General features: G+C 43.5%; 2 protein-coding genes across 3 annotated transcripts; one reads left to right on the top strand and one right to left on the bottom strand.

Annotated features, from left to right (window-relative positions):
* Positions 1-50: 50 nt before the first annotated feature.
* Positions 51-1,664, top strand: cdca5 (cell division cycle associated 5). The gene has a single exon (XM_068711318.1). It carries the CDS (start codon positions 147-149, stop codon positions 942-944), a length of 798 nt encoding a protein of 265 aa, XP_068567419.1. The 5' UTR covers positions 51-146; the 3' UTR covers positions 945-1,664.
* Positions 1,665-14,301: 12,637 nt separating this feature from the next.
* LOC137872845 (UPF0500 protein C1orf216 homolog) lies at positions 14,302-17,475 on the bottom strand. Of its 2 annotated transcripts, none has more exons than XM_068711317.1 (2): positions 17,297-17,475; positions 14,302-15,769 (listed from the first exon to the last, which is right to left on the bottom strand). In XM_068711317.1, the coding sequence occupies exon 2, from the start codon at positions 15,745-15,747 to the stop codon at positions 14,665-14,667; it is 1,083 nt and encodes a 360-aa protein (XP_068567418.1). In that variant the 5' UTR covers positions 15,748-15,769; positions 17,297-17,475; the 3' UTR covers positions 14,302-14,664. The 2 variants fall into 2 exon arrangements, with proteins under 2 accessions (XP_068567418.1, XP_068567417.1); XM_068711316.1 differs by lacking the exon at positions 17,297-17,475 and adding an exon at positions 17,167-17,275.
* Positions 17,476-18,236: the final 761 nt, after the last annotated feature.

The following is an 18,236-nucleotide window of genomic DNA, read 5'->3' as shown; positions in this document are numbered from 1 at the left end:
AAAACGACGTCTCGTACTTTCTACGCGACTCGGGCGGGCAATTTGAGATTTCAGCGGACTGCTGTTGTTTGTGTGGCGATACTTCCCCCTCCGATTGTCGAGGAACTCCAAGGATAATCGTTTATTTCACCAGGAACAGGGTCAGTATGAACGAAGGGACGCTCCAAAACATAATGGCGGAATCTAATAATCTGAACAGCTCACAGAGAAGACGGTCGCCGCGTCTGAGTTTAGCTCCTCAGGCTAACGTTAAAACTGACAACAAAATGGCGCTGACCTCGGTTGCTGTTAAACGCTCCATCACTGTGAGGAAAATAGCACCTAGGAAAACAGTTGCACCGTCGGAGCACAACAAGGAGAACACGCCGAGACGGGCGGTGTTAGAAAGCAGCCATCAGAATAATCCGCAGGGCTCCTCCTCGGGTCCTGTCCCGGGCCGCGGGGGCTCCTCTTCGGCCAAGAAGAAGAAGAAGGCCGCTATTCTGTCACCGATCCTCCCTTCCTCACCGCCGACCCGGCCTCACCCCCAACAGCCGGCAGCAGATCCAGAGGACGCGGTGTGGTCGCAGAAGGTGCGCCGCTCCTACAGCAGGCTCAGCGACAAGTCCTTAAGCAGCCCGGACTCCCGGGATAACATGTTCGGCTTTGAGAAGATGAACACACCCGAGGTGGGCCCGAGAGTCCTGCGATCCAAGACGGGTCTGGAGGTTTCTTGTGGATCCCTGTCTGGTCTGAACTCGTTCATGTCGTTGCTCGAGGCGGAAGACTGTGGTCCCGCTTCCCCCGAGCCGGACCTAAACATCCCTGGAGTGGTTATGGTGAAGGAGAAGAGGAGCAGGAGGAAGAAGGTCCAGCAGATCGGCACCACAGAGCTGGACGCACTGGCCGCCCAGATGAACGCAGAGTTTGAGGAGGCGGAGGACTTTGAGTTGCTTGTGGAGTAAATAATGTGAATGAAAGACTCTGACAGCATGTTGTTTATGTCTCTGACATGCTGGAAAACAATGACTCTGGAAGGACAACAGCATATCTGTGTTCCTCAAACTCAAAACATTCACGTGTCTGTATATTTCCTGCTCTAGATATTGAACATTTTGATGCTTTGGAGTTTCGTATGTTTGGTTGTTCATTTAAATTCTCTTTATGTGGTTGTTTGGGACAGTATTATGTAGATGAGTAAAACCTAAAGCATGTTCTTTGTTTTTTGTTATTATTGGCACATTATACAGAGTTTGTTTGTCATGTTGAAAGGTCCGACTTGGAAAAACAAAATTGCATTTAGCAGGTATCTCCCAGGTCTTAAACTGGGAGATTGGGCACACGATACATAGAGGGAAATTATTTGGCAGTTTAATCTAGATCATAATCACATTTGGAAGCTGTAGTTTGTAAACTTTTAAACATTATTTGCAGGATATCAGGAGACAAATGGAAAAGGCTGACTTGGCATTTTGTATTTCTTCATGATATTTATATCACTGGAGACCTCAGAGATGTAGACAGCAGTTCGGTGGTCTGTAACCAGGATACTACCCTTTGTATAATGTTTTACATGTAAATTTAATTGGCATACTATTTCAGACTAAGACAGCACCTATCAATGTTGTTCTTACACTTATCTTTTTATGCTTCATCTGTCCATAATTAAACACAACTTTTTTATTTTTGGTTGCCTGTAAATTAATATTTAACCAATGAAATCACCAGAATTGACTTGAGACATAGAGGTGTATTCAGTCACATTACTCCCTATTTTGCCAAAACAGTGCAGTTTGAGATTTCGTCAATGTTTCCAGTGATGGTTTTAGTAACGTCAATCTTAATACAACCACGACACACATTTTTGCAGTATTTAAAAATCCACACAGTCTTTGGAAAAAGGAGTTGGTTATCCTCTCAATCTGGGCTCAACAACAATCTACTGTTTGTTTTGACATGTAAGCTAAATCCAGAGTAATATCCAAACCATACAACAAGAGAGGATGCCACGAAGAAATCTGCTCATATAATCATCCAAAAGAGTTCTGAGCTATGTGAAAGGTGACCGTTGGACAGCTGAGTGTTTGGGGGAGACTAGTTACTGATCATGTAAACCTGCACCGGGCCCTAACAAGGTCCTAGCCGAGCATGCTGATTAACAACACATTCCCACACACGGCGTCGGTCTCCAGTGACTCTGATGAGGCCGACTGAATGAGTGAGTGGGCGATCTGTCTGGATTTAATGAGAATGGTGGACAGGTAAAACGTTTTCCTCTAGAGTCTCTTAAAGGTGTAAGTGGTTGTGTTGCATAAATTGCACTAACAAGGGGGGGGGGGGGGGGTTAACTGTCATGTCTGCCTCTGACTGTGCAACCGTCTCTCTTAGATTAACTGGAGTCTTACCCGTCCAACCTGGTAGTTTAATTGATCACAGTTCTTTTGAGGGATTTCAAGATTACAGTAAAGATTGTCTATGTTTACATTTCTATATGAAAATCATATGGATTATTAAGTGATAGAAGCAACTGTAGGGCTGCGTATTGAACTTCAAAATGTTGGGAGGGTTCTGCCGAAAAAGCCCTATAGCACTGTGGTTTAATCGTAAATGTGCCAAATGCAAAGACTTGTACCATTCTGTAACATTCTAAAAAATATCACTATAGACTCAAATGTCAAAGGTTGTCAGATGTTAAAAGGGGTTTTGTGGCAAAACATTGAAAGAAGGTGATATTCCACAAAGTAAGCTATCAAAAACAAAAGTATAGTTTTGTTAAAAACTCCCATCCCTATTCCGTTTACTGTCAATCGATGAATTGTAGGGATTTTATTCTCTTTACACCAATAAAGGAGTCACAGCTGTCTTGTTGCAAGGTTTGGGCGCCACTTGATTCAAGCTGTTAAGTTTACTTGCCAGATGCTCTGTACTCAAGTTATTAGTGCATAATCCTTGCTGCTTTTATAATGCCTAATTAAAAATACTGCCACAGCAATAAAATATCAGGGTGGAATGAATAAACCCCGAAGATCTGTATTCAAATGTAAAGAAGTGATCCACAGACGCTGACAAGTACATCTCCATCTCTGAATGCACTATGAAGCTGGTTGTTTACATCTGCTGAGAGCGCGTGAGCACACACACACTGGTAGTATTTGTGAGCGTGTGTGAGAGGAAGACAGAGACATTGAGGCATAATGAATGTGTGGCAGCGAGCGAGTAAATCCACAATTTGCTCACGCATTTTAGCGGGTGCAGAGCGTGCTCTGTTTTTCTTCCTCAGGTGCCAGCTCATGTTCATTTGGTATTTCAGCTCCCTGGGAGAGGAGACATGTTTTAACTTTTTTTTTTTTTTTTTTTGCAGAGCACAACACATTTTTGTATATTTTTAACAAGGTATTCATGTCTGTCTTGTCACTTCGACTACAGTTTCCAAACAGAGTGAAGCAGGAGGAGTGTTTTTGTGAGCTGCCAGAAACACTTATTGATTTACAACACTGCTGCTGCTGCTTTTGAGTTCATGCTGAATTTTTTTTGGAAGGTTGGATTTTTTACACTCATATTCATGTGTTTTTTTTACTTCTTCTTACCCCCCCCTCTCCCTCTCACCCCTCTCCCTCCCCTACATTTCACTCACGGCAGTTGTCGCTGGTTCAGCTTGACTGCTTCGTTAGGGCTCATCATTTGCATTCAGATTAATTATCTAATTACCGACAAATGTCCGGCGGCCACCCCACACTCCGGCTCGTCAGCTCTCAGCCTGTAATTATTTTAATCATTTACTTTCATCTGGAGCGTTCTTGCCATTCTCCTGTGTTTAGAGGCCATTCTTAATTACCCTGCCAAGACACTCGTTTCATGAGAGGGAGGGGAGGAGAGGGGTTGGTTTGAGGGAGAAAGGGGAGCAATTGGGTGAGGCAACGTGCACGCGCGCATGTGTGTGTGTGTGTGTGTGTGAGAGAGAGAGAGAGAGAGAGAGAGAGAGAGAGAGAGTGAGACCAATGGGGACATGATCCAGAGGCTTTGACAGCACAGAGGAAGCTCCCTGCTCTGCTGGATGCTCTTTCCTCTCCCTTCTTTATTTTTTTTACTCTCTTTCTCTCTCACTCTCTGCATACAGCCCCCCCCCCCCCCCCCCCCCCCCCCCCCCCCCACCCTCTCCCCCCCAACCAACTTCCTCATCTCTCCTCTCACCCACCCCTCACCCCCTACCCCTCCACGCCCCGCTTCCCCCACGTTATACTTCCTCCCTTCCTTTTTTTTTCTCCCTTTATCGCAAGCACACACAGGAATCGCCCGTGGGCCTCAGTGCTCTGACTGCTAATACACTGACACACACACACACACACACACACACACACACACACAGAGAGAGAGAGAGAAACAGGCAGACAAGAGAGAGTCATGCGCCCTGTTTGTGGCACTCATCAGGATGCACACATCTCTCCACTATCTGCCTGGAAAATCTATATACGGCTCTGCTTCTGTCTCTTTGTCTGTCTCCTACCGTCCCTCCGTCCGTCAGACCTGCACGGCTGCTACGTGTCTGTATGTCTGCCTGTCTGTCTGTCTCCATCTCCACATCCTCCTCTTCTTCTCTGGACAGGCCTGCTGCTCCCTGTCCTCGATGAGGGACGACGGGTCATCCCCCCCCCCCCAACGTGTGACCGCTCCATAATGATGTTCTCACTCACCCCTTAAGCCACTCACCCTCCTCCCCCCCTGACTGCTCTTGTTAAGAGCAGCGAGAAGAGGGAGAGGGAGATACAAGCTTTGTAATTGGGCTCTTGAATATTTAAGTCACTGGGGATGAAAGTTTAATGAAAAGATGATTATCTACCAGTTTATCACACCACTGTTTCATATTTCATTTTCACATCCTCGTCGCGAGCTGCAGCGTCCGTCTTGGCAGCCGTGGATGCCGAGGCCTGTGATTCAGCGTGTGTTTGGAAAGTGGAGGAGAGGGTGTGAGGGGGAGACATGCTAAGGTCACGATACACAGGAGACACTAAGGAGGCCTAGATGGGACGTTTTGTCAACGCTTATCTTAAGGGTTGAGCGAAACACTCAAACAATATCCTGAGGAGATGTTATGTCAAAACTTTGGACCAAAAGTGTCTTGTTTTGTTTGTCTTTCATGTTGATTTGGTTACATTAGTCACTATTTCTCTCTTCTAAGAGCAATATTGTTTGCATAAATTGTCCCATGAATCGGATCATGAGGCTTCGTCATGTTGCTGTGTCCATTTTGGCAGCTCTGAGTTATGATCCATTGAATGTTAGTCACTATTTCTCTCTTCTAAGAGCAATATTGTTTGCATAAATTGTCCCATGAATCGGATCATGAGGCTTCGTCATGTTGCTGTGTCCATTTTGGCAGCTCTGAGTTATGATCCATTGAATGTTGGAAAATACTGAGAAAGAAGAGAACTGTTAAGGCCACGGAAAAGAGGAAACACTATAGGGCCAAAAGGAGTCTTTTTTTTCTCAATTTTGTGTTATTTAGTTTGATTTGGTCTCAATAATCATAATTTGTTTCTTCTTTATCCATGTGTTATCATTTGTTTCCTCTAAGAGCAATGTTTTTTACCAACACATTGTCCCAAAAAATGTTTCTTTTGGCAGTAGAAAAAAAATGGTCAGAAATGCAAAAAGATGTATGGAAGAGAAATGAAGAGGCCACAATAAAGAAAGGTGAAACAACTTCATTTTGTCAACACTTAGGACCTAGAGTGTCTTTAATTTCACACATTCTTGTGTGTTTTTTAATGTTGATTTGGTTACATAAAGAGCAATTATACTCATTTATCGTTGTCATGATACTAGATACCGGTTTATGTGAACTGAATTTTAATCCAGTGTGTCTTGGAAAAGTCTGTAAAAGAAGGAAGATGTGAAGAAGTTAAATGCTAAAGCAGTCAGACAAAGCAAACCTTTTAGAGCGAAACTATGTAACTTGTGCTGAACAGCAGCCGCTGTGGCCATGAATGTCAATGACAAGATGCTAAATGTTAAAATATAGACAGGTATATGCAGTTTAACAGTAGAGAAGAGTCATGAAGTAAACCAGTAACCTGTCTAAAATTAGCTAACGTTAGCTACCATTAGGTAACATTAATCGTAATCTACTGGTCACACCAGATCACAGAAGGACCTACAGTATATATGTATTGGAATCTAGAGTTGTATTGCTCATGAAATCAACATTTTATAAGAAGAACACACTACCAGGAATAAATGAATACAATCTGAATGCTCAAAGTACTTAAATAAGTATACAGAGTCTAAATTGTTCAAATTCACAAATCATAAAATAAGAAAGATTCAAAAATACAAAAGACATGAAACTCAGTGTCATCAGCTATAGACTGTGACCATTATGCGTATTGTCCCATGATTAGTTCATGTTTGTGGTATAAATCAGATCTTTTGTTGCCTTCCTTGCAACACATGAGCTGCGTTTCTCTGTTTCGACATTAATTAAGAGATACATTCAGTGCCAGTGCGGCGGCTTAAAGCATCAGATGGTGACTTATCTTCCCATTCTGTCACCTCCTCGAACGCCCTAAAGACCGTTCAATAAAAAAAAGAAAAAAAAGCACAAGGACACTCTTTCCTTTACTTAATCGTGCGGGATAAACAGACGGCTGTTTGCTATTCATTCTCATTATTCATAATGGTGCCGACATTAATCCCCTTTTTGCTGGAAGATGGTGTGAAAAAGCAGCGTCGTGCCGCACTTTTGTCAAACCCCAGCGGAATAACGGGGACTGCGGAGTTTTAAGGGGGGGGGGGGGGGGGGGATTACGCTGCGGACCCTCACATAGCCTTAGGCCACAGTTTGGAGAAAATGGGGAACACAGTTTGGACTGCGGAGATTAGAGACCTAGGTGTGGTGCAAGGAGGCCATTTTCCCGGCAAAGACACCCGCGTGCGTGGGGTCAACACGGGGGGGGGGGGGCGAAATTAATTGTGGTGCAGGTTTCTTTAATTCGTGAAGGCATGAAAATTAAGATGAGAGGTAATGCGTCCACGAGAGGCCAACCGTGAACAACAACCGCGTATACGATGTGCATTCTTTGTGTTATTTTATTCTCTTTTTTTGGGGGGGGGGGGCAAAGTTGGAGAGATAAATTCACGAGCTGCATTATTTAGCAGCCCCAGCTTCATCTATAGCCCCCCCACCCCCATATGTTGATGTGTGCGCATAAGAAGAAAAACCTGAAATCCAATAACCTGTATGAAAGAAGCCTCTGGGGACCGACTTGGAGACGGGAGTTAAAGAGTGTGTTAACCCTGCCTCACGAGTTACTTGGCGTTCACTTAGCCCTCATAAAAACGGTGGGATCTGTATCATTCTCGCTGCTTATCAGTTTTAATCCGCGATTTCACGGCGCTGAGGCGAGGGGGGGGGGGGGGGCGACGACCCGAGACGCTCGTCGCTTTTGTGGACAGGGTGTCACCGTTTAGCCCCACCTCGGCGTTCTCGAGGTGGGAGGGTGGGTGGGGGGGGTAACCTGGGGAGAGAAGCTCCATCTCTGGGGTGGGGATTGGTGGGGGGGGGGGGGGGGGGTAAAGGAAAAAAGAAAAAGAGCAAGTTAAATGGAAGTGACAATCTGCAAACATTCCTGCCGGCAGCTGCGATAGCAATTCTCCATAGTTCACCACCCTCTGCATGGTCACCGCCCCCCCAACCAACCCGACCCCCCAATGCCCGGCACACGCACCTGCCGCTCTTTCACCGAGAGCCAGATAATCTATGGGCGGGTCCGGGGGCCGGGGCTCCCCTCAATGTGCTCTTGAGAAAACCCCTTATGCGTGAAAAAGCCCCCTTTCTCCGCCTTTTGTCCAACACCGTTTTATGGGACAACATTGGGCATTATGAGGTTTGGGGGATTTTTCACGGGACTCTATAGAAGGGTATAATCCTTTCAGGCACGGGACGAATAAAAAAGTTTTAACCTGCTGTTTTCATATTTATTAGCTGGTTATAGCGGCCGAGGCAGCTGAACCATCAGCACACGCACGCACGCGCACACACACCCTCCCACTTCTTTCACACACACTCACAAGTCCTGGAATCAAACACTGCTGCGTTGTGAGAGGGGGGGGGCATAATGGACCTGATTGCTTTAACTGAATTAGTGAAGAGAGTCAAGTGGGAGACTGACACTGAGGTCACGGAGGCCTGTAATGCTGTGTGGGTCTGTTTCAGTCAACAGGTTGCTGTAGCACTTTATTAGATCTTTTGGTTGATAAGAGTTTCACATTTTGAAGGAGGGTTTGACCTGTTTTTGTCTTCTCTGTCAATTAAAGCTGTGACGATGTGTACTTCTTGTCCATGGTTTTCAGTTTAGGCTCAAATTAAGCCAATAGAGAGCAAAAAGATTTTCCAAATCTGTCGCTGATGAGACTTTTATTTATTTAAATTCAATAACTGGGCTCAGCAGGGATGAGCAAAAATAATGCAAAAATGATTATTAGTTAAATACAGTGAAATATTAATGAAATGTCTCATTGATTAATGTGGGAACTGTCACAAACATTTTTTTTAAATTTGGTTTCTTGAGATCGAACTCTCTTTTTTTTGAGTTTTAGCCAAAATCCCAACTTAATTATTGTATTGAAAACAAACCAACACACTAACAACATTTACCAAAAAAAACACAACAACAATAACACTGTACCAACATTTACCAAAACAGCAACAGACCCTCAATTTCTATACATTTGTTACGTCCACACTTGTCCTTTTCCAGCATTAAAACTGACTTTTGTTTAAAGTGATTTGATAAAACTAGGGTTTTTTTTCACTTCACAGAAAAACACAAAATAAGAAAAAAGCAAAGAATAAATGTAATAATGATGAATAACAATTTTAACATTAATGTTTATTCTTGATTGCTTTTGGTGGGGATTTCTTTACCAAATCTTGACTTTAAAAAGCTGTTTAATGTGATTTGTGGTATCTATCTATCTATCTATCTATCTATCTATCTATCTATCTATCTATCTATCTATCTATCTATCTATCCATCCATCTCTATCTATCTATCTATCTATCTATCTATCTATCTATCTATCTATCTATCTATCTATCTATCTATCCATCCATCCATCTCTATCTATCTATCTATCTATCTATCTATCTATCTATCTATCTATCCATCCATCTCTATCTATCTATCTATCTATCTATCTATCTATCTATCTATCTATCTATCCATCCATCTCTATCTATCTATCTATCTATCTATCTATCTATCTATCTATCTATCTATCTATCTATCTATCTATCTATCTATCCATCCATCTCTATCTATCTATCTATCTATCTATCTATCCATCCATCTCTATCTATCTATCTATCTATCTATCTATCTATCTATCTATCTATCTATCTATCTATCTATCTATCTATCCATCCATCCATCCATCTCTATCTATCTATCTATCTATCTATCTATCTATCTATCTATCTATCTATCTATCTATCTATCTATCTATCTATCTATCTATCCATCCATCCATCAATCCATCTCTATCTATCTATCTATCTATCTATCTATCTATCTATCTATCATCTATCTATCTATCTATCCATCTATCCGTCTATCTGTCTATCCGCTCATCCATCCATCCATCCATCCATTTCTATCTATCTATCTATCTATCTATCTATCTATCTATCTATCTATCTATCTATCTATCTATCTATCTATCTATCTATCCGTCTATCCGCTCATCCATCCATCCATCCATTTCATTTTTATCTATCTACCTATCTATCTACCTACCTACCTATCTATCTATCTATCTATCTATCTATCTATCTATCTATCTATCTATCTATCTATCTATCTATCTATCTATCTATCTATCTATCTATCTATCTATCTGTGTTGTGTTGTTTCTCCTCTGACGACAGGTCTTTCTATCCAGTTCATCATACACAGGCCTCGGGGCCGCAGCCTCCCCCCTCCACCCTTCATCCCTCCCTACTCCTCTCTACCTCCCTCTCTCCTCCCCACCACCACCACCACCACCCCCTTTCTGTCAAAGCTGATTGTTTCCACGCCAGCAGAGTGCTGCGGGCGAGCACACTGTCACACTACATCAGGCAGAGGCAGGAAGGGGGAGAGGGAGAGCATGATAGGGTGTACATGTGTATCTGCGCTCAGAAAGCTCCACACAGCAGCTAAAGCCGAGGCTTTCGGCGGGGGTCCCCGAACTTTTTTCATGTCAAGGGCATCCACATACAAGGCCGCAGCCCTATACGACTGTGTCCCGAGGAATCTGAATCTGAGAGAGAGAGATAAATAAGAAAAAACTGTAAATGTGACAGCAGGAGGAATTAAAGCTTTACAAGGCCACGAATGTGCACAAATAACAAGGACTGCTTTTATTACCGGGCAGAGGTGAATTTAGGCAAAGGGCGTTAAGTTTTGCTTTTTGTTTTGTTTTTATTGGAGAAGTATTTTTAAACTTTCACCCAGCATTAATGTGTTGTTGGACCCATTGAGTTATGTTAACAAGCTCAACCTGAAAACTGTCACAAATGTTAGTTGTGCAAAAGGGTGTGAGAATCACATTTAAAACTACAAAGGATACAATGCTTATCAACCAAGTGACATGTATGTTTAAAATGAGCTAGTTTAGATAAGTAACAGTAGAAACAGACATGGGTTGTTTTCCCAGTTATCAGGCGTTCTCTCAGTGTGAACATTATAGTTTCAATGAAGAGCTGGAACAATCTGATCCAGAACCTACATGTTACACTATTAAGCGGTGAGGAAGATGAAGGTTTTTCTAACCTTAAAGATACCGTGTGGGATTTTAAAGAGGGGAAAGTGGGCTTAAAGAGGGGCAGCAAAACATTAGACTAACTCTCCCCCAAATAATCTTTTTGTTTTTGTAAAAAAATATGAATTAAAAAAAGAATAAGTAAACATGGGGGAAATTATATAATTCACCATGTATTTATAATTTCCTACCGGATGTTCTTAACAGCTTTTTCTTTCTATTAAACTAAACTAAGTATAGTTATAAAACATCATTGTGACCCCTTTAAAAACAAAGCCATATCTACATTTGACCCCACGTCATTGCATTTTGAGTCATCAGGTTGCGACCAGTTCAACAAAACATAACAAACATTTTTTCTTTGTTTCGTCTGAATATTTATTCCCAAGATAATTAATCCGAAATTTGAGGAACACCTTTAAAAAAATAACAAATATGAATACGTTTTTTTTTTTTGTATATGTCCTGATCTCAGGTCATGAACTGCTGCATTATATCATTCAACATGTAGTGAAAAACAATCTATTACCTCCCAGTGGGAACCCTCTCCCAGATCCCAGGTGGTCCCCCTGTTAAAGGCACCACTGCTGGATGAGCCACCCGTGTGCGCGCCGCCGCCCCCTGGCGTCAGAACACAGGCACTGCATCAGCTGCTCTGACCCGAGAGGGTCTGTGATGGAGTGTCTCCCCCTAGTGGACTCCGTTCACTGCTGTTACCTTCACAAAGAAGCCTCTGCGTGTGTCCTCCGGGTCAGGGATGAATGAATGTGAGTGCGTCCAAAAAAAACACAATTTCTTATGGATGATTATTTTTTTCTTTTTATGTTTTCAGCAGGAAATATTCGGAAAGATTGTTTAGTTGAGAACAGCCGTGTCAGGTCACAGATCAGGTAATGGGAGGTCAACTGTGACAGATGAATTCATCTTAAAAAACAACTTTTTGCTAAATCATGTTAAAACACTTTTCTCTAAATAAGAATATTTCAGTTATTTGTAGCCTGATTTATATTTTGAAGAAAGCCTGAACATGTCAGATCGGCCGCTTCATCACTGTATGGATGTCTTCTAACCGGTGTTAAAGGGGAAGGCAATAAACTACTCCTTTGTTTTTCCTGCTCCTTCTCTATCATGGAATATATTTGTTGCTTGTTGTTTATTGTATTATTCTATTTAAATAAGAAAGAATAAATAAGGGATGATTTTTGTTTTGTTTATATCCCTAATTAACTACTGCTGTGCAGAATTATTGTGTATTTCAAATGACCAAATAGCCTCAATGCAATCATTCAGTAGATATATTAGGTTTCTACTTCTTTCTGTTCTTAAATGTTGGTATCAAAAAATGTATAACGGCAGACTTATTATCAGTCATATGCCCCTTTAGGAGGTCAGGTAAATGTCTCTGTAAAGGAAATGCCTACTAATAAAATAAAAGAATGCCAAAGTTTTAGTTATTTCGGGATTAAAAAAACCAACATGTTTAAATAATTTCCAGACATTAAAACCTAAGAATGTTGTGAAAAATACAGATCTTCTTCTGGCCCCTCCATGTCGCCATGAGGATGCCACAAGGCGCAGCTGTGCGCACATATCTGCTCTCCAGGAAGTTTTCGCATTGAATAAAAAATAACATACCTGTCATTTACCATGTGTCGTTTTCCTCTCGTTTTTTTATTGCTGACTGAAATAAAAAAGGTGTGCAGAGAAAGACAGAGGCGCAGCCACGAGTGCAGGGCGCCCGCAGCAGGAGCTCCGACGGTCACACCCCGTTTGTTCACATCACATGGATATAGAGGGTCGACTTCCTGTTTCTTTTTAAATAAAGCATCCTTTATACGTTCGTTGTAGCCTAACTTATGGCTTTATTATCGATTAGTAAATGATAATGCTTTATAGATCAGCTGTGAGCCATTCATCAGAAAGAAATGTTTACATGTTGTAAAAAAATACATAAACATAAAGAAAAGACTTTCTTTAATTTTTAGCTCGTAAGTTCGTGAGATCATGCTCCGTTTGACCTCTGACCTTTTGGAAAGAACACCCTGACAGCAATCCAGTTATTGATGTAACTTTTAAAATCAGCAACTTATTGTAGATATGCACAGATGGTGGCAGGTTATTAGAAAGTGAGTTTTCAGAAAGACGTTATTTAGATTTTATTAAACGGCAAAATAAAAGTTGATCTAATTCATTAAATATAACTGAACAATAAACTTTTGGGAAATGATTTATTAACCATTAATGAAACAATTAATAACACCTTATACACTTTGTATAACGAGTGTCTTATTAGAAAGAAGCATTATTATTGGTGAGGTTTTTTATACTGGGAGGTTTATTACTGACATTAATTCTGTCTTTCCTCTATAAATACTCAGACACTTTCTCCTGAGGTGAAACCGATCAGATTCATCTTTAAAGCAGCTTTAAGGCTCATTTATCTTTTCGCGCGCTTTGTTTGGATGAATTCCTCCTAACTACCCTGAAATCACGTCTCGGTGGTTTACAAAACCCTCCATCAAAGGCGTGTGTGTTCCCCCTCAATGTCCTTCTTTTCTTTTCTTTTTTAAAGAGGTGGCTGCTTGCACGTTGCTTACAAGTCCCTACGTTAGCCTCGCGCTTCGACGCCCCTCAAACCTCCAACCTTCAGCCAGCGAACACGGGATCAATATGTAAATCGACTCCGACTTTCTCCGCGACGCCTGCGTCCAGGAGACGCGATAAGCTTCAGAAATAAACCGGAGTTAGTTAGTTAGGAGGCATAGCCGGGGATTATCCCAAACTCGCCCCGGGGTTTGGCTCTCCTGCGCGCAACCGGACCGGCGTCTGTTCACCGCGGCCGGATAGGACCTGCAGGGCCCCGGGGCGCAGACAGGCAGGCTCCCCGGGGGGGGGAGGGGGAGGGGGGGTACCACGACCCGCTCAGGATGGAGATTATAGGGTGGCAATGCGGCTGGTATCTCTCTGAGACACACACACACACACACACACGCGCGCGCATGCACATGGAAGGAGGTGAGATGATCTCGGAGTGCCCGCGGCGGCAGCAGCCAGCCATGCCCATAAAGATTGACGCCCAAGCCTCACACGGCTATCACACTCCACGCAGAGCACACACACACGCACACACGCACACACACACACACACACACACACACACACACACACACACACACACACACACTCTCCCTCCCTCGTGTGATGAGCTGATACAAACCAACTTTGTTCGGCTGACAAAGAGGCAATTGTTCGATGAAAGGTCATTTGCCTGGAGGGCTCCAGAACAGCAAGTACAGCTCCAGAAGATAACAACTGGCCTTCTTTAGTCATATCTGCACTAAGGGAGCTTTGATAGACCTGCTCCTTGAAATCAACATGCTGAGCTGTTATAAAACGAAGGCTCTGGGCTCCTAAAGTGCTATATAATCAGCCAACTCATTGGACTTCCTCTCAGATCTAAATCTGACTTTCATTAGGTCAGATCTTATGAACGTGCAAACAAACAGACAACACAAACAAATCTGATATATCATATAACTTTAATCTTTGAATTTACCTATCATCTCTCTATATACAGCATGGTCTCAGAGTACAAATCATCTCGAACAGTTACATCTACACAATGTTCTTTTTTTGGTCCACTTTTTTCCACACGGGTCAAGACAAACAAAAACAGAGTACAGACGGAATAGTTGATAAAATCATAAAAACCATTACAATCAGCAACATCAGTGTGAAGTTTAAAGACGTCTGTCAAGACAATGGGAGACTGTCTTTTTTTTGTTTTTATTTGGGCAAATGTCTGAAGGATGGAAGCAAACACAAGAAAAAAACATTGTTTTTAACCACTTCCTGTTTCAGATCCTCCCATGTCCCTCTCTCTCTTTACGACTGGCCAACGGCGGTGGCAGCTGGGGGCGCAGCGTTGGCCACGGCAGCAGCGGCACCCATGCGCAGCAGCTCCTTCCTCTGCGTGAGGATGACGTCGAAGCTGGACTGCAGGCGGTTCTGCTGCTCCTGGATGCGGCCCTGCAGGGTGCGGACCCAGCGGATCAGCGCCAGCCGGCGATACATGGTCAGCTGCACCTGGTGCTTCTCCATCTCCTGGGCCTTGAAGCGCTCGCGGTCTCGCAGCGTCCACACCGCGTCCATCAGCTCGGGCATCTCTCCGTCCGAGTCCGAAGACCGGTCGTCGCCTTCCTCGTCGGCTCCTTCCTCCAGAAGATTTCCCAGGTTACTCGCTGTCAGCGTCTTGCGGACGGAGCTTCTGCGTCTCCCAGCCAGTTCTCTGTCGCTGTTTTTGGTCAAGTCGCACTCCTGGTGGTTGGATTTTGGTTCCCCGACCCCGATGCGGTCCCAGCCTCCCATGAGCATCCCTTCACCTCCACTGTCCATGTTGAGGGAGGACATGCTGCCGCCGGACCGGTTGCTGAACTCAGATTCAGAGTCGCTGTCGCCCCATTCGTCTCCGTCCTCCAGCAACGCCACGTCTTCCTCCCTTCCCCTGCTGCTTTTCCTCCCCTGCATCTCCATTTTCTCCCGTTGCTTCTCCTCAGCATGGCTCATCATCACCCTCCTCTCCTCCTCCTGCATCCTACCTTCCTCCGCTCCGTCGGGGGGCACTCGGCCGTAACCGTCATCCCCGCTCTCGATTTCCGGCAGGGGCTCCAGGCGGCTCCAGGCGAGGTGGCGGGAGCGCGGCGACAGGACCCCCAAGTTGTGGTGATAACCGGAGGACGGCGAGGAGTTCGGAGGGTCGCGACCCAGGGGGCCCAAGTTGCGGGGACGCACCGGGTTTCGGTTCTCGTCCCCTCCTCCTCCGGTGCCCTCGTCGTCTTTGTCCGACAGGAAGTTGAAGTTGCCGTCTTTGTCACACTTCCTGTTTCGCAGCGAGGAGGAGGAGCCATTGCCGGAGCCTCCTTTGCCTCCGTAGGCCGAGTTCAGAGGTTGGTCCCGATGGTGAAGCATCGCTGACCTCGACTGAGCCTCGCTGGAACAACATGGGACAGAACATTAAAGCACTTAAAGAACCGCAGAGTCACTTTTTGTCATACAAGTTCTTGCATTTTAGCTTGTTTGGCAGAAGCTTGGCTTGTTTTGTTGAAAAAAAAGGCTGTTTTTTTGTCGAAAATAAAGATTTTGATCAGGTCACTCAGGTATCAAACAATGTCCAATGTTACCCAGACAACCAATGATATCTAGCAATGCAGTCTTGCTCTTGTTTGTCTCACAAGTGTAATTTCCAGACAAAACACAGCTTATGATACTAATGACGTTGCAGAGTAAACTCTTGAATCTCGGATGACGGCACTTTCGGGAAGCTCAAGACTTCCCAAAACAAGCCAAGCCTTCCGCCGCACAACCAGCCAACGATAAAGTGACTTTGACAGCAACTTTTTCCAGCCTGTGCAAGTTGATTTTGTGTAAAAGCATGAGTCTAAACCAACAGCTGCATAGAAGATACGCAAACAAGTCATCGGCAGCCCCCCCCCCAAAAAAGCTATGACACACGTTTGGAAAATTGCTAAAAAAGCTGCATTTAAAAAAAACGTTTGGACATAAATGGATGAGCCGAAACAACAATAAAACTGAGGACACACACACACACACACACGGGTCGCACCAAACTCCTTGTTTATAACGTCTAGAAATACAGGCTGGTCTGCACACTCCACTTCTATTAGCATCAAATATTTACATGTCTCCTCCGAATGGAAATTACTCTAATCCTGACTTCAGGCTGCTGTCAATCAATCCCCCTCTCTTCTCTTCTTCTCTCCTCTCCTCGCCTCTCCTCTATGCACGCGCGTTCACGTGGTGCTGAAGGACAGCGACTGTGGCTTTGTCGGGAGCGCGCGTGCAGCAGGCGAGAACTGATGCTTGCCGGTCACGAGGATAAAAAAAAGCTGATTCTCCGTGTATAAAAAAATAAAACATTTTTATCGCCACAGAGCTGAATTTTAAATGTGCAATAATCAATAATATGGTAAAAAAATAATGCTTAGTCTGCAGGGGAAAAAATGCTTTAATATATATGTATTTTACACAACAACAACCTCGGCACGCGATGAGAAAGAGGAGAAAATGAATACCAAAGGCGTCCTGCTGCCGGATGGGTGTTTCTTATCTGCGCTAAAAGGCGCCCGTCTTTGCACGGACGACGGCAGAAAACACAGAAAAGGCGACCAATGGCGTTCAGTGGCTGCATGTTCACGGCTTAGTGATGAATGTAAGGTTTTAAAAACACACACACACACGCACACACGAAGCACGACAGTAGTTCTGAAAAAAAGACTCGGTATCTCCTCTTAACGTGATAAAAATGAGATGAAAACGCAAAGAAAAACAGGAATATTTGATGTGCGTTGGGCGTTATGTAACGCTCACCCCATATCAGTGCTGTCTCCTCGCGCGGCTCAAAAAAGATAAAAAAAAACAACCTCCTCACATCTGCTAGAGTGAAATGACTTACACAGCCGTGTGACTACATTAGCACCGCGTTCTGCTTTATTCTTACCTTTTCTCTGCCGGTTTGCTTTTCGGTGGAGAAGCTGGACACTGCCCCTCCTCCTCTGACCCTCCTATGTGATGTTTATTTTCCTCTTCCTCTCGCCTCCTCCTCCTCCTCCCATCCACTCACTGCCTATGTGATTCTGGGAAAAAAAAAAGAAGAAAAACACAGGAGTGGCTAATGGCACTTCCTCCACTGGGCTGGGACTGCAGGAAAAAGGAAGCCGTGGAGAATAGAAACAATGTGAGGACAGAGATGGCTGTCATGTAACTGTGAGGGGTTATCTTGTTTCACATGTAGGTTTGACTATATATAGATATATATCTGTCACAACCCTAACAGCCACATGATATGGTGGTGATCTGATTGCAAAGTTACAGTGAGGTCTTGTTCTATACTTCAGCCCTGGCAAAAACCACACAGGCAGTTTTATAACACTTCTAAATTGTTTATAGCCTGTGTGTTATGACAAAGAACACCAGGGTCGGTAACTTGAACCCTTTTAGCATTTATTAACAGTATACAGGGGGTTATAGTTGTGATAAACACTTTAAAAACACTTCTGTTTAATGCTACATAGCGGGCTATTTATAGGTTATAGCCTTTGTTTTCATGGTATTTAACTATGTGAATGTGAAATAGCCCAAGCTACATGTTAAAATATTGGTTGAAATGCTGTTAATAGTTATGCATTATATAACCAACCAATTAATCCAAAGTTAATCCAGTTTTAAACTTGGTTTTGTGATATGATGTCACTTGTATTTTATGTGAGCATGCATGGTGGGTTTTAGCACATGTTCAGCATGTTGTTTTGTTCTATGATTTCTGTATTTTATTTTGTATTATTTATCGTATGTTCGAGTCTGCATAAATTTGTGTGTTACAAGTCAAGTATCCCCAAAGGGTCTGTAAAGGTAATGATCCCCTCCAGACACATACAAAA

This window comes from Cebidichthys violaceus, unplaced genomic scaffold (genome assembly GCF_023349555.1).
Source record: "Cebidichthys violaceus isolate CVI_PGR_0920_01 unplaced genomic scaffold, fCebVio1.0.p SCAF_16, whole genome shotgun sequence".
NCBI lineage: Eukaryota > Metazoa > Chordata > Actinopteri > Perciformes > Stichaeidae > Cebidichthys > Cebidichthys violaceus.
The sequence above is the reverse complement of the archived record's forward strand: the minus strand, read 5'-3'. Positions and strand labels throughout refer to the sequence as shown.

What these genes read in the sequence shown, in the direction of transcription:
- cdca5 (XM_068711318.1), top strand. Translation starts at nt 147, where the DNA reads ATGAACGAAGGGACGCTCCAAAACATAATGGCGGAATCTAATAATCTG.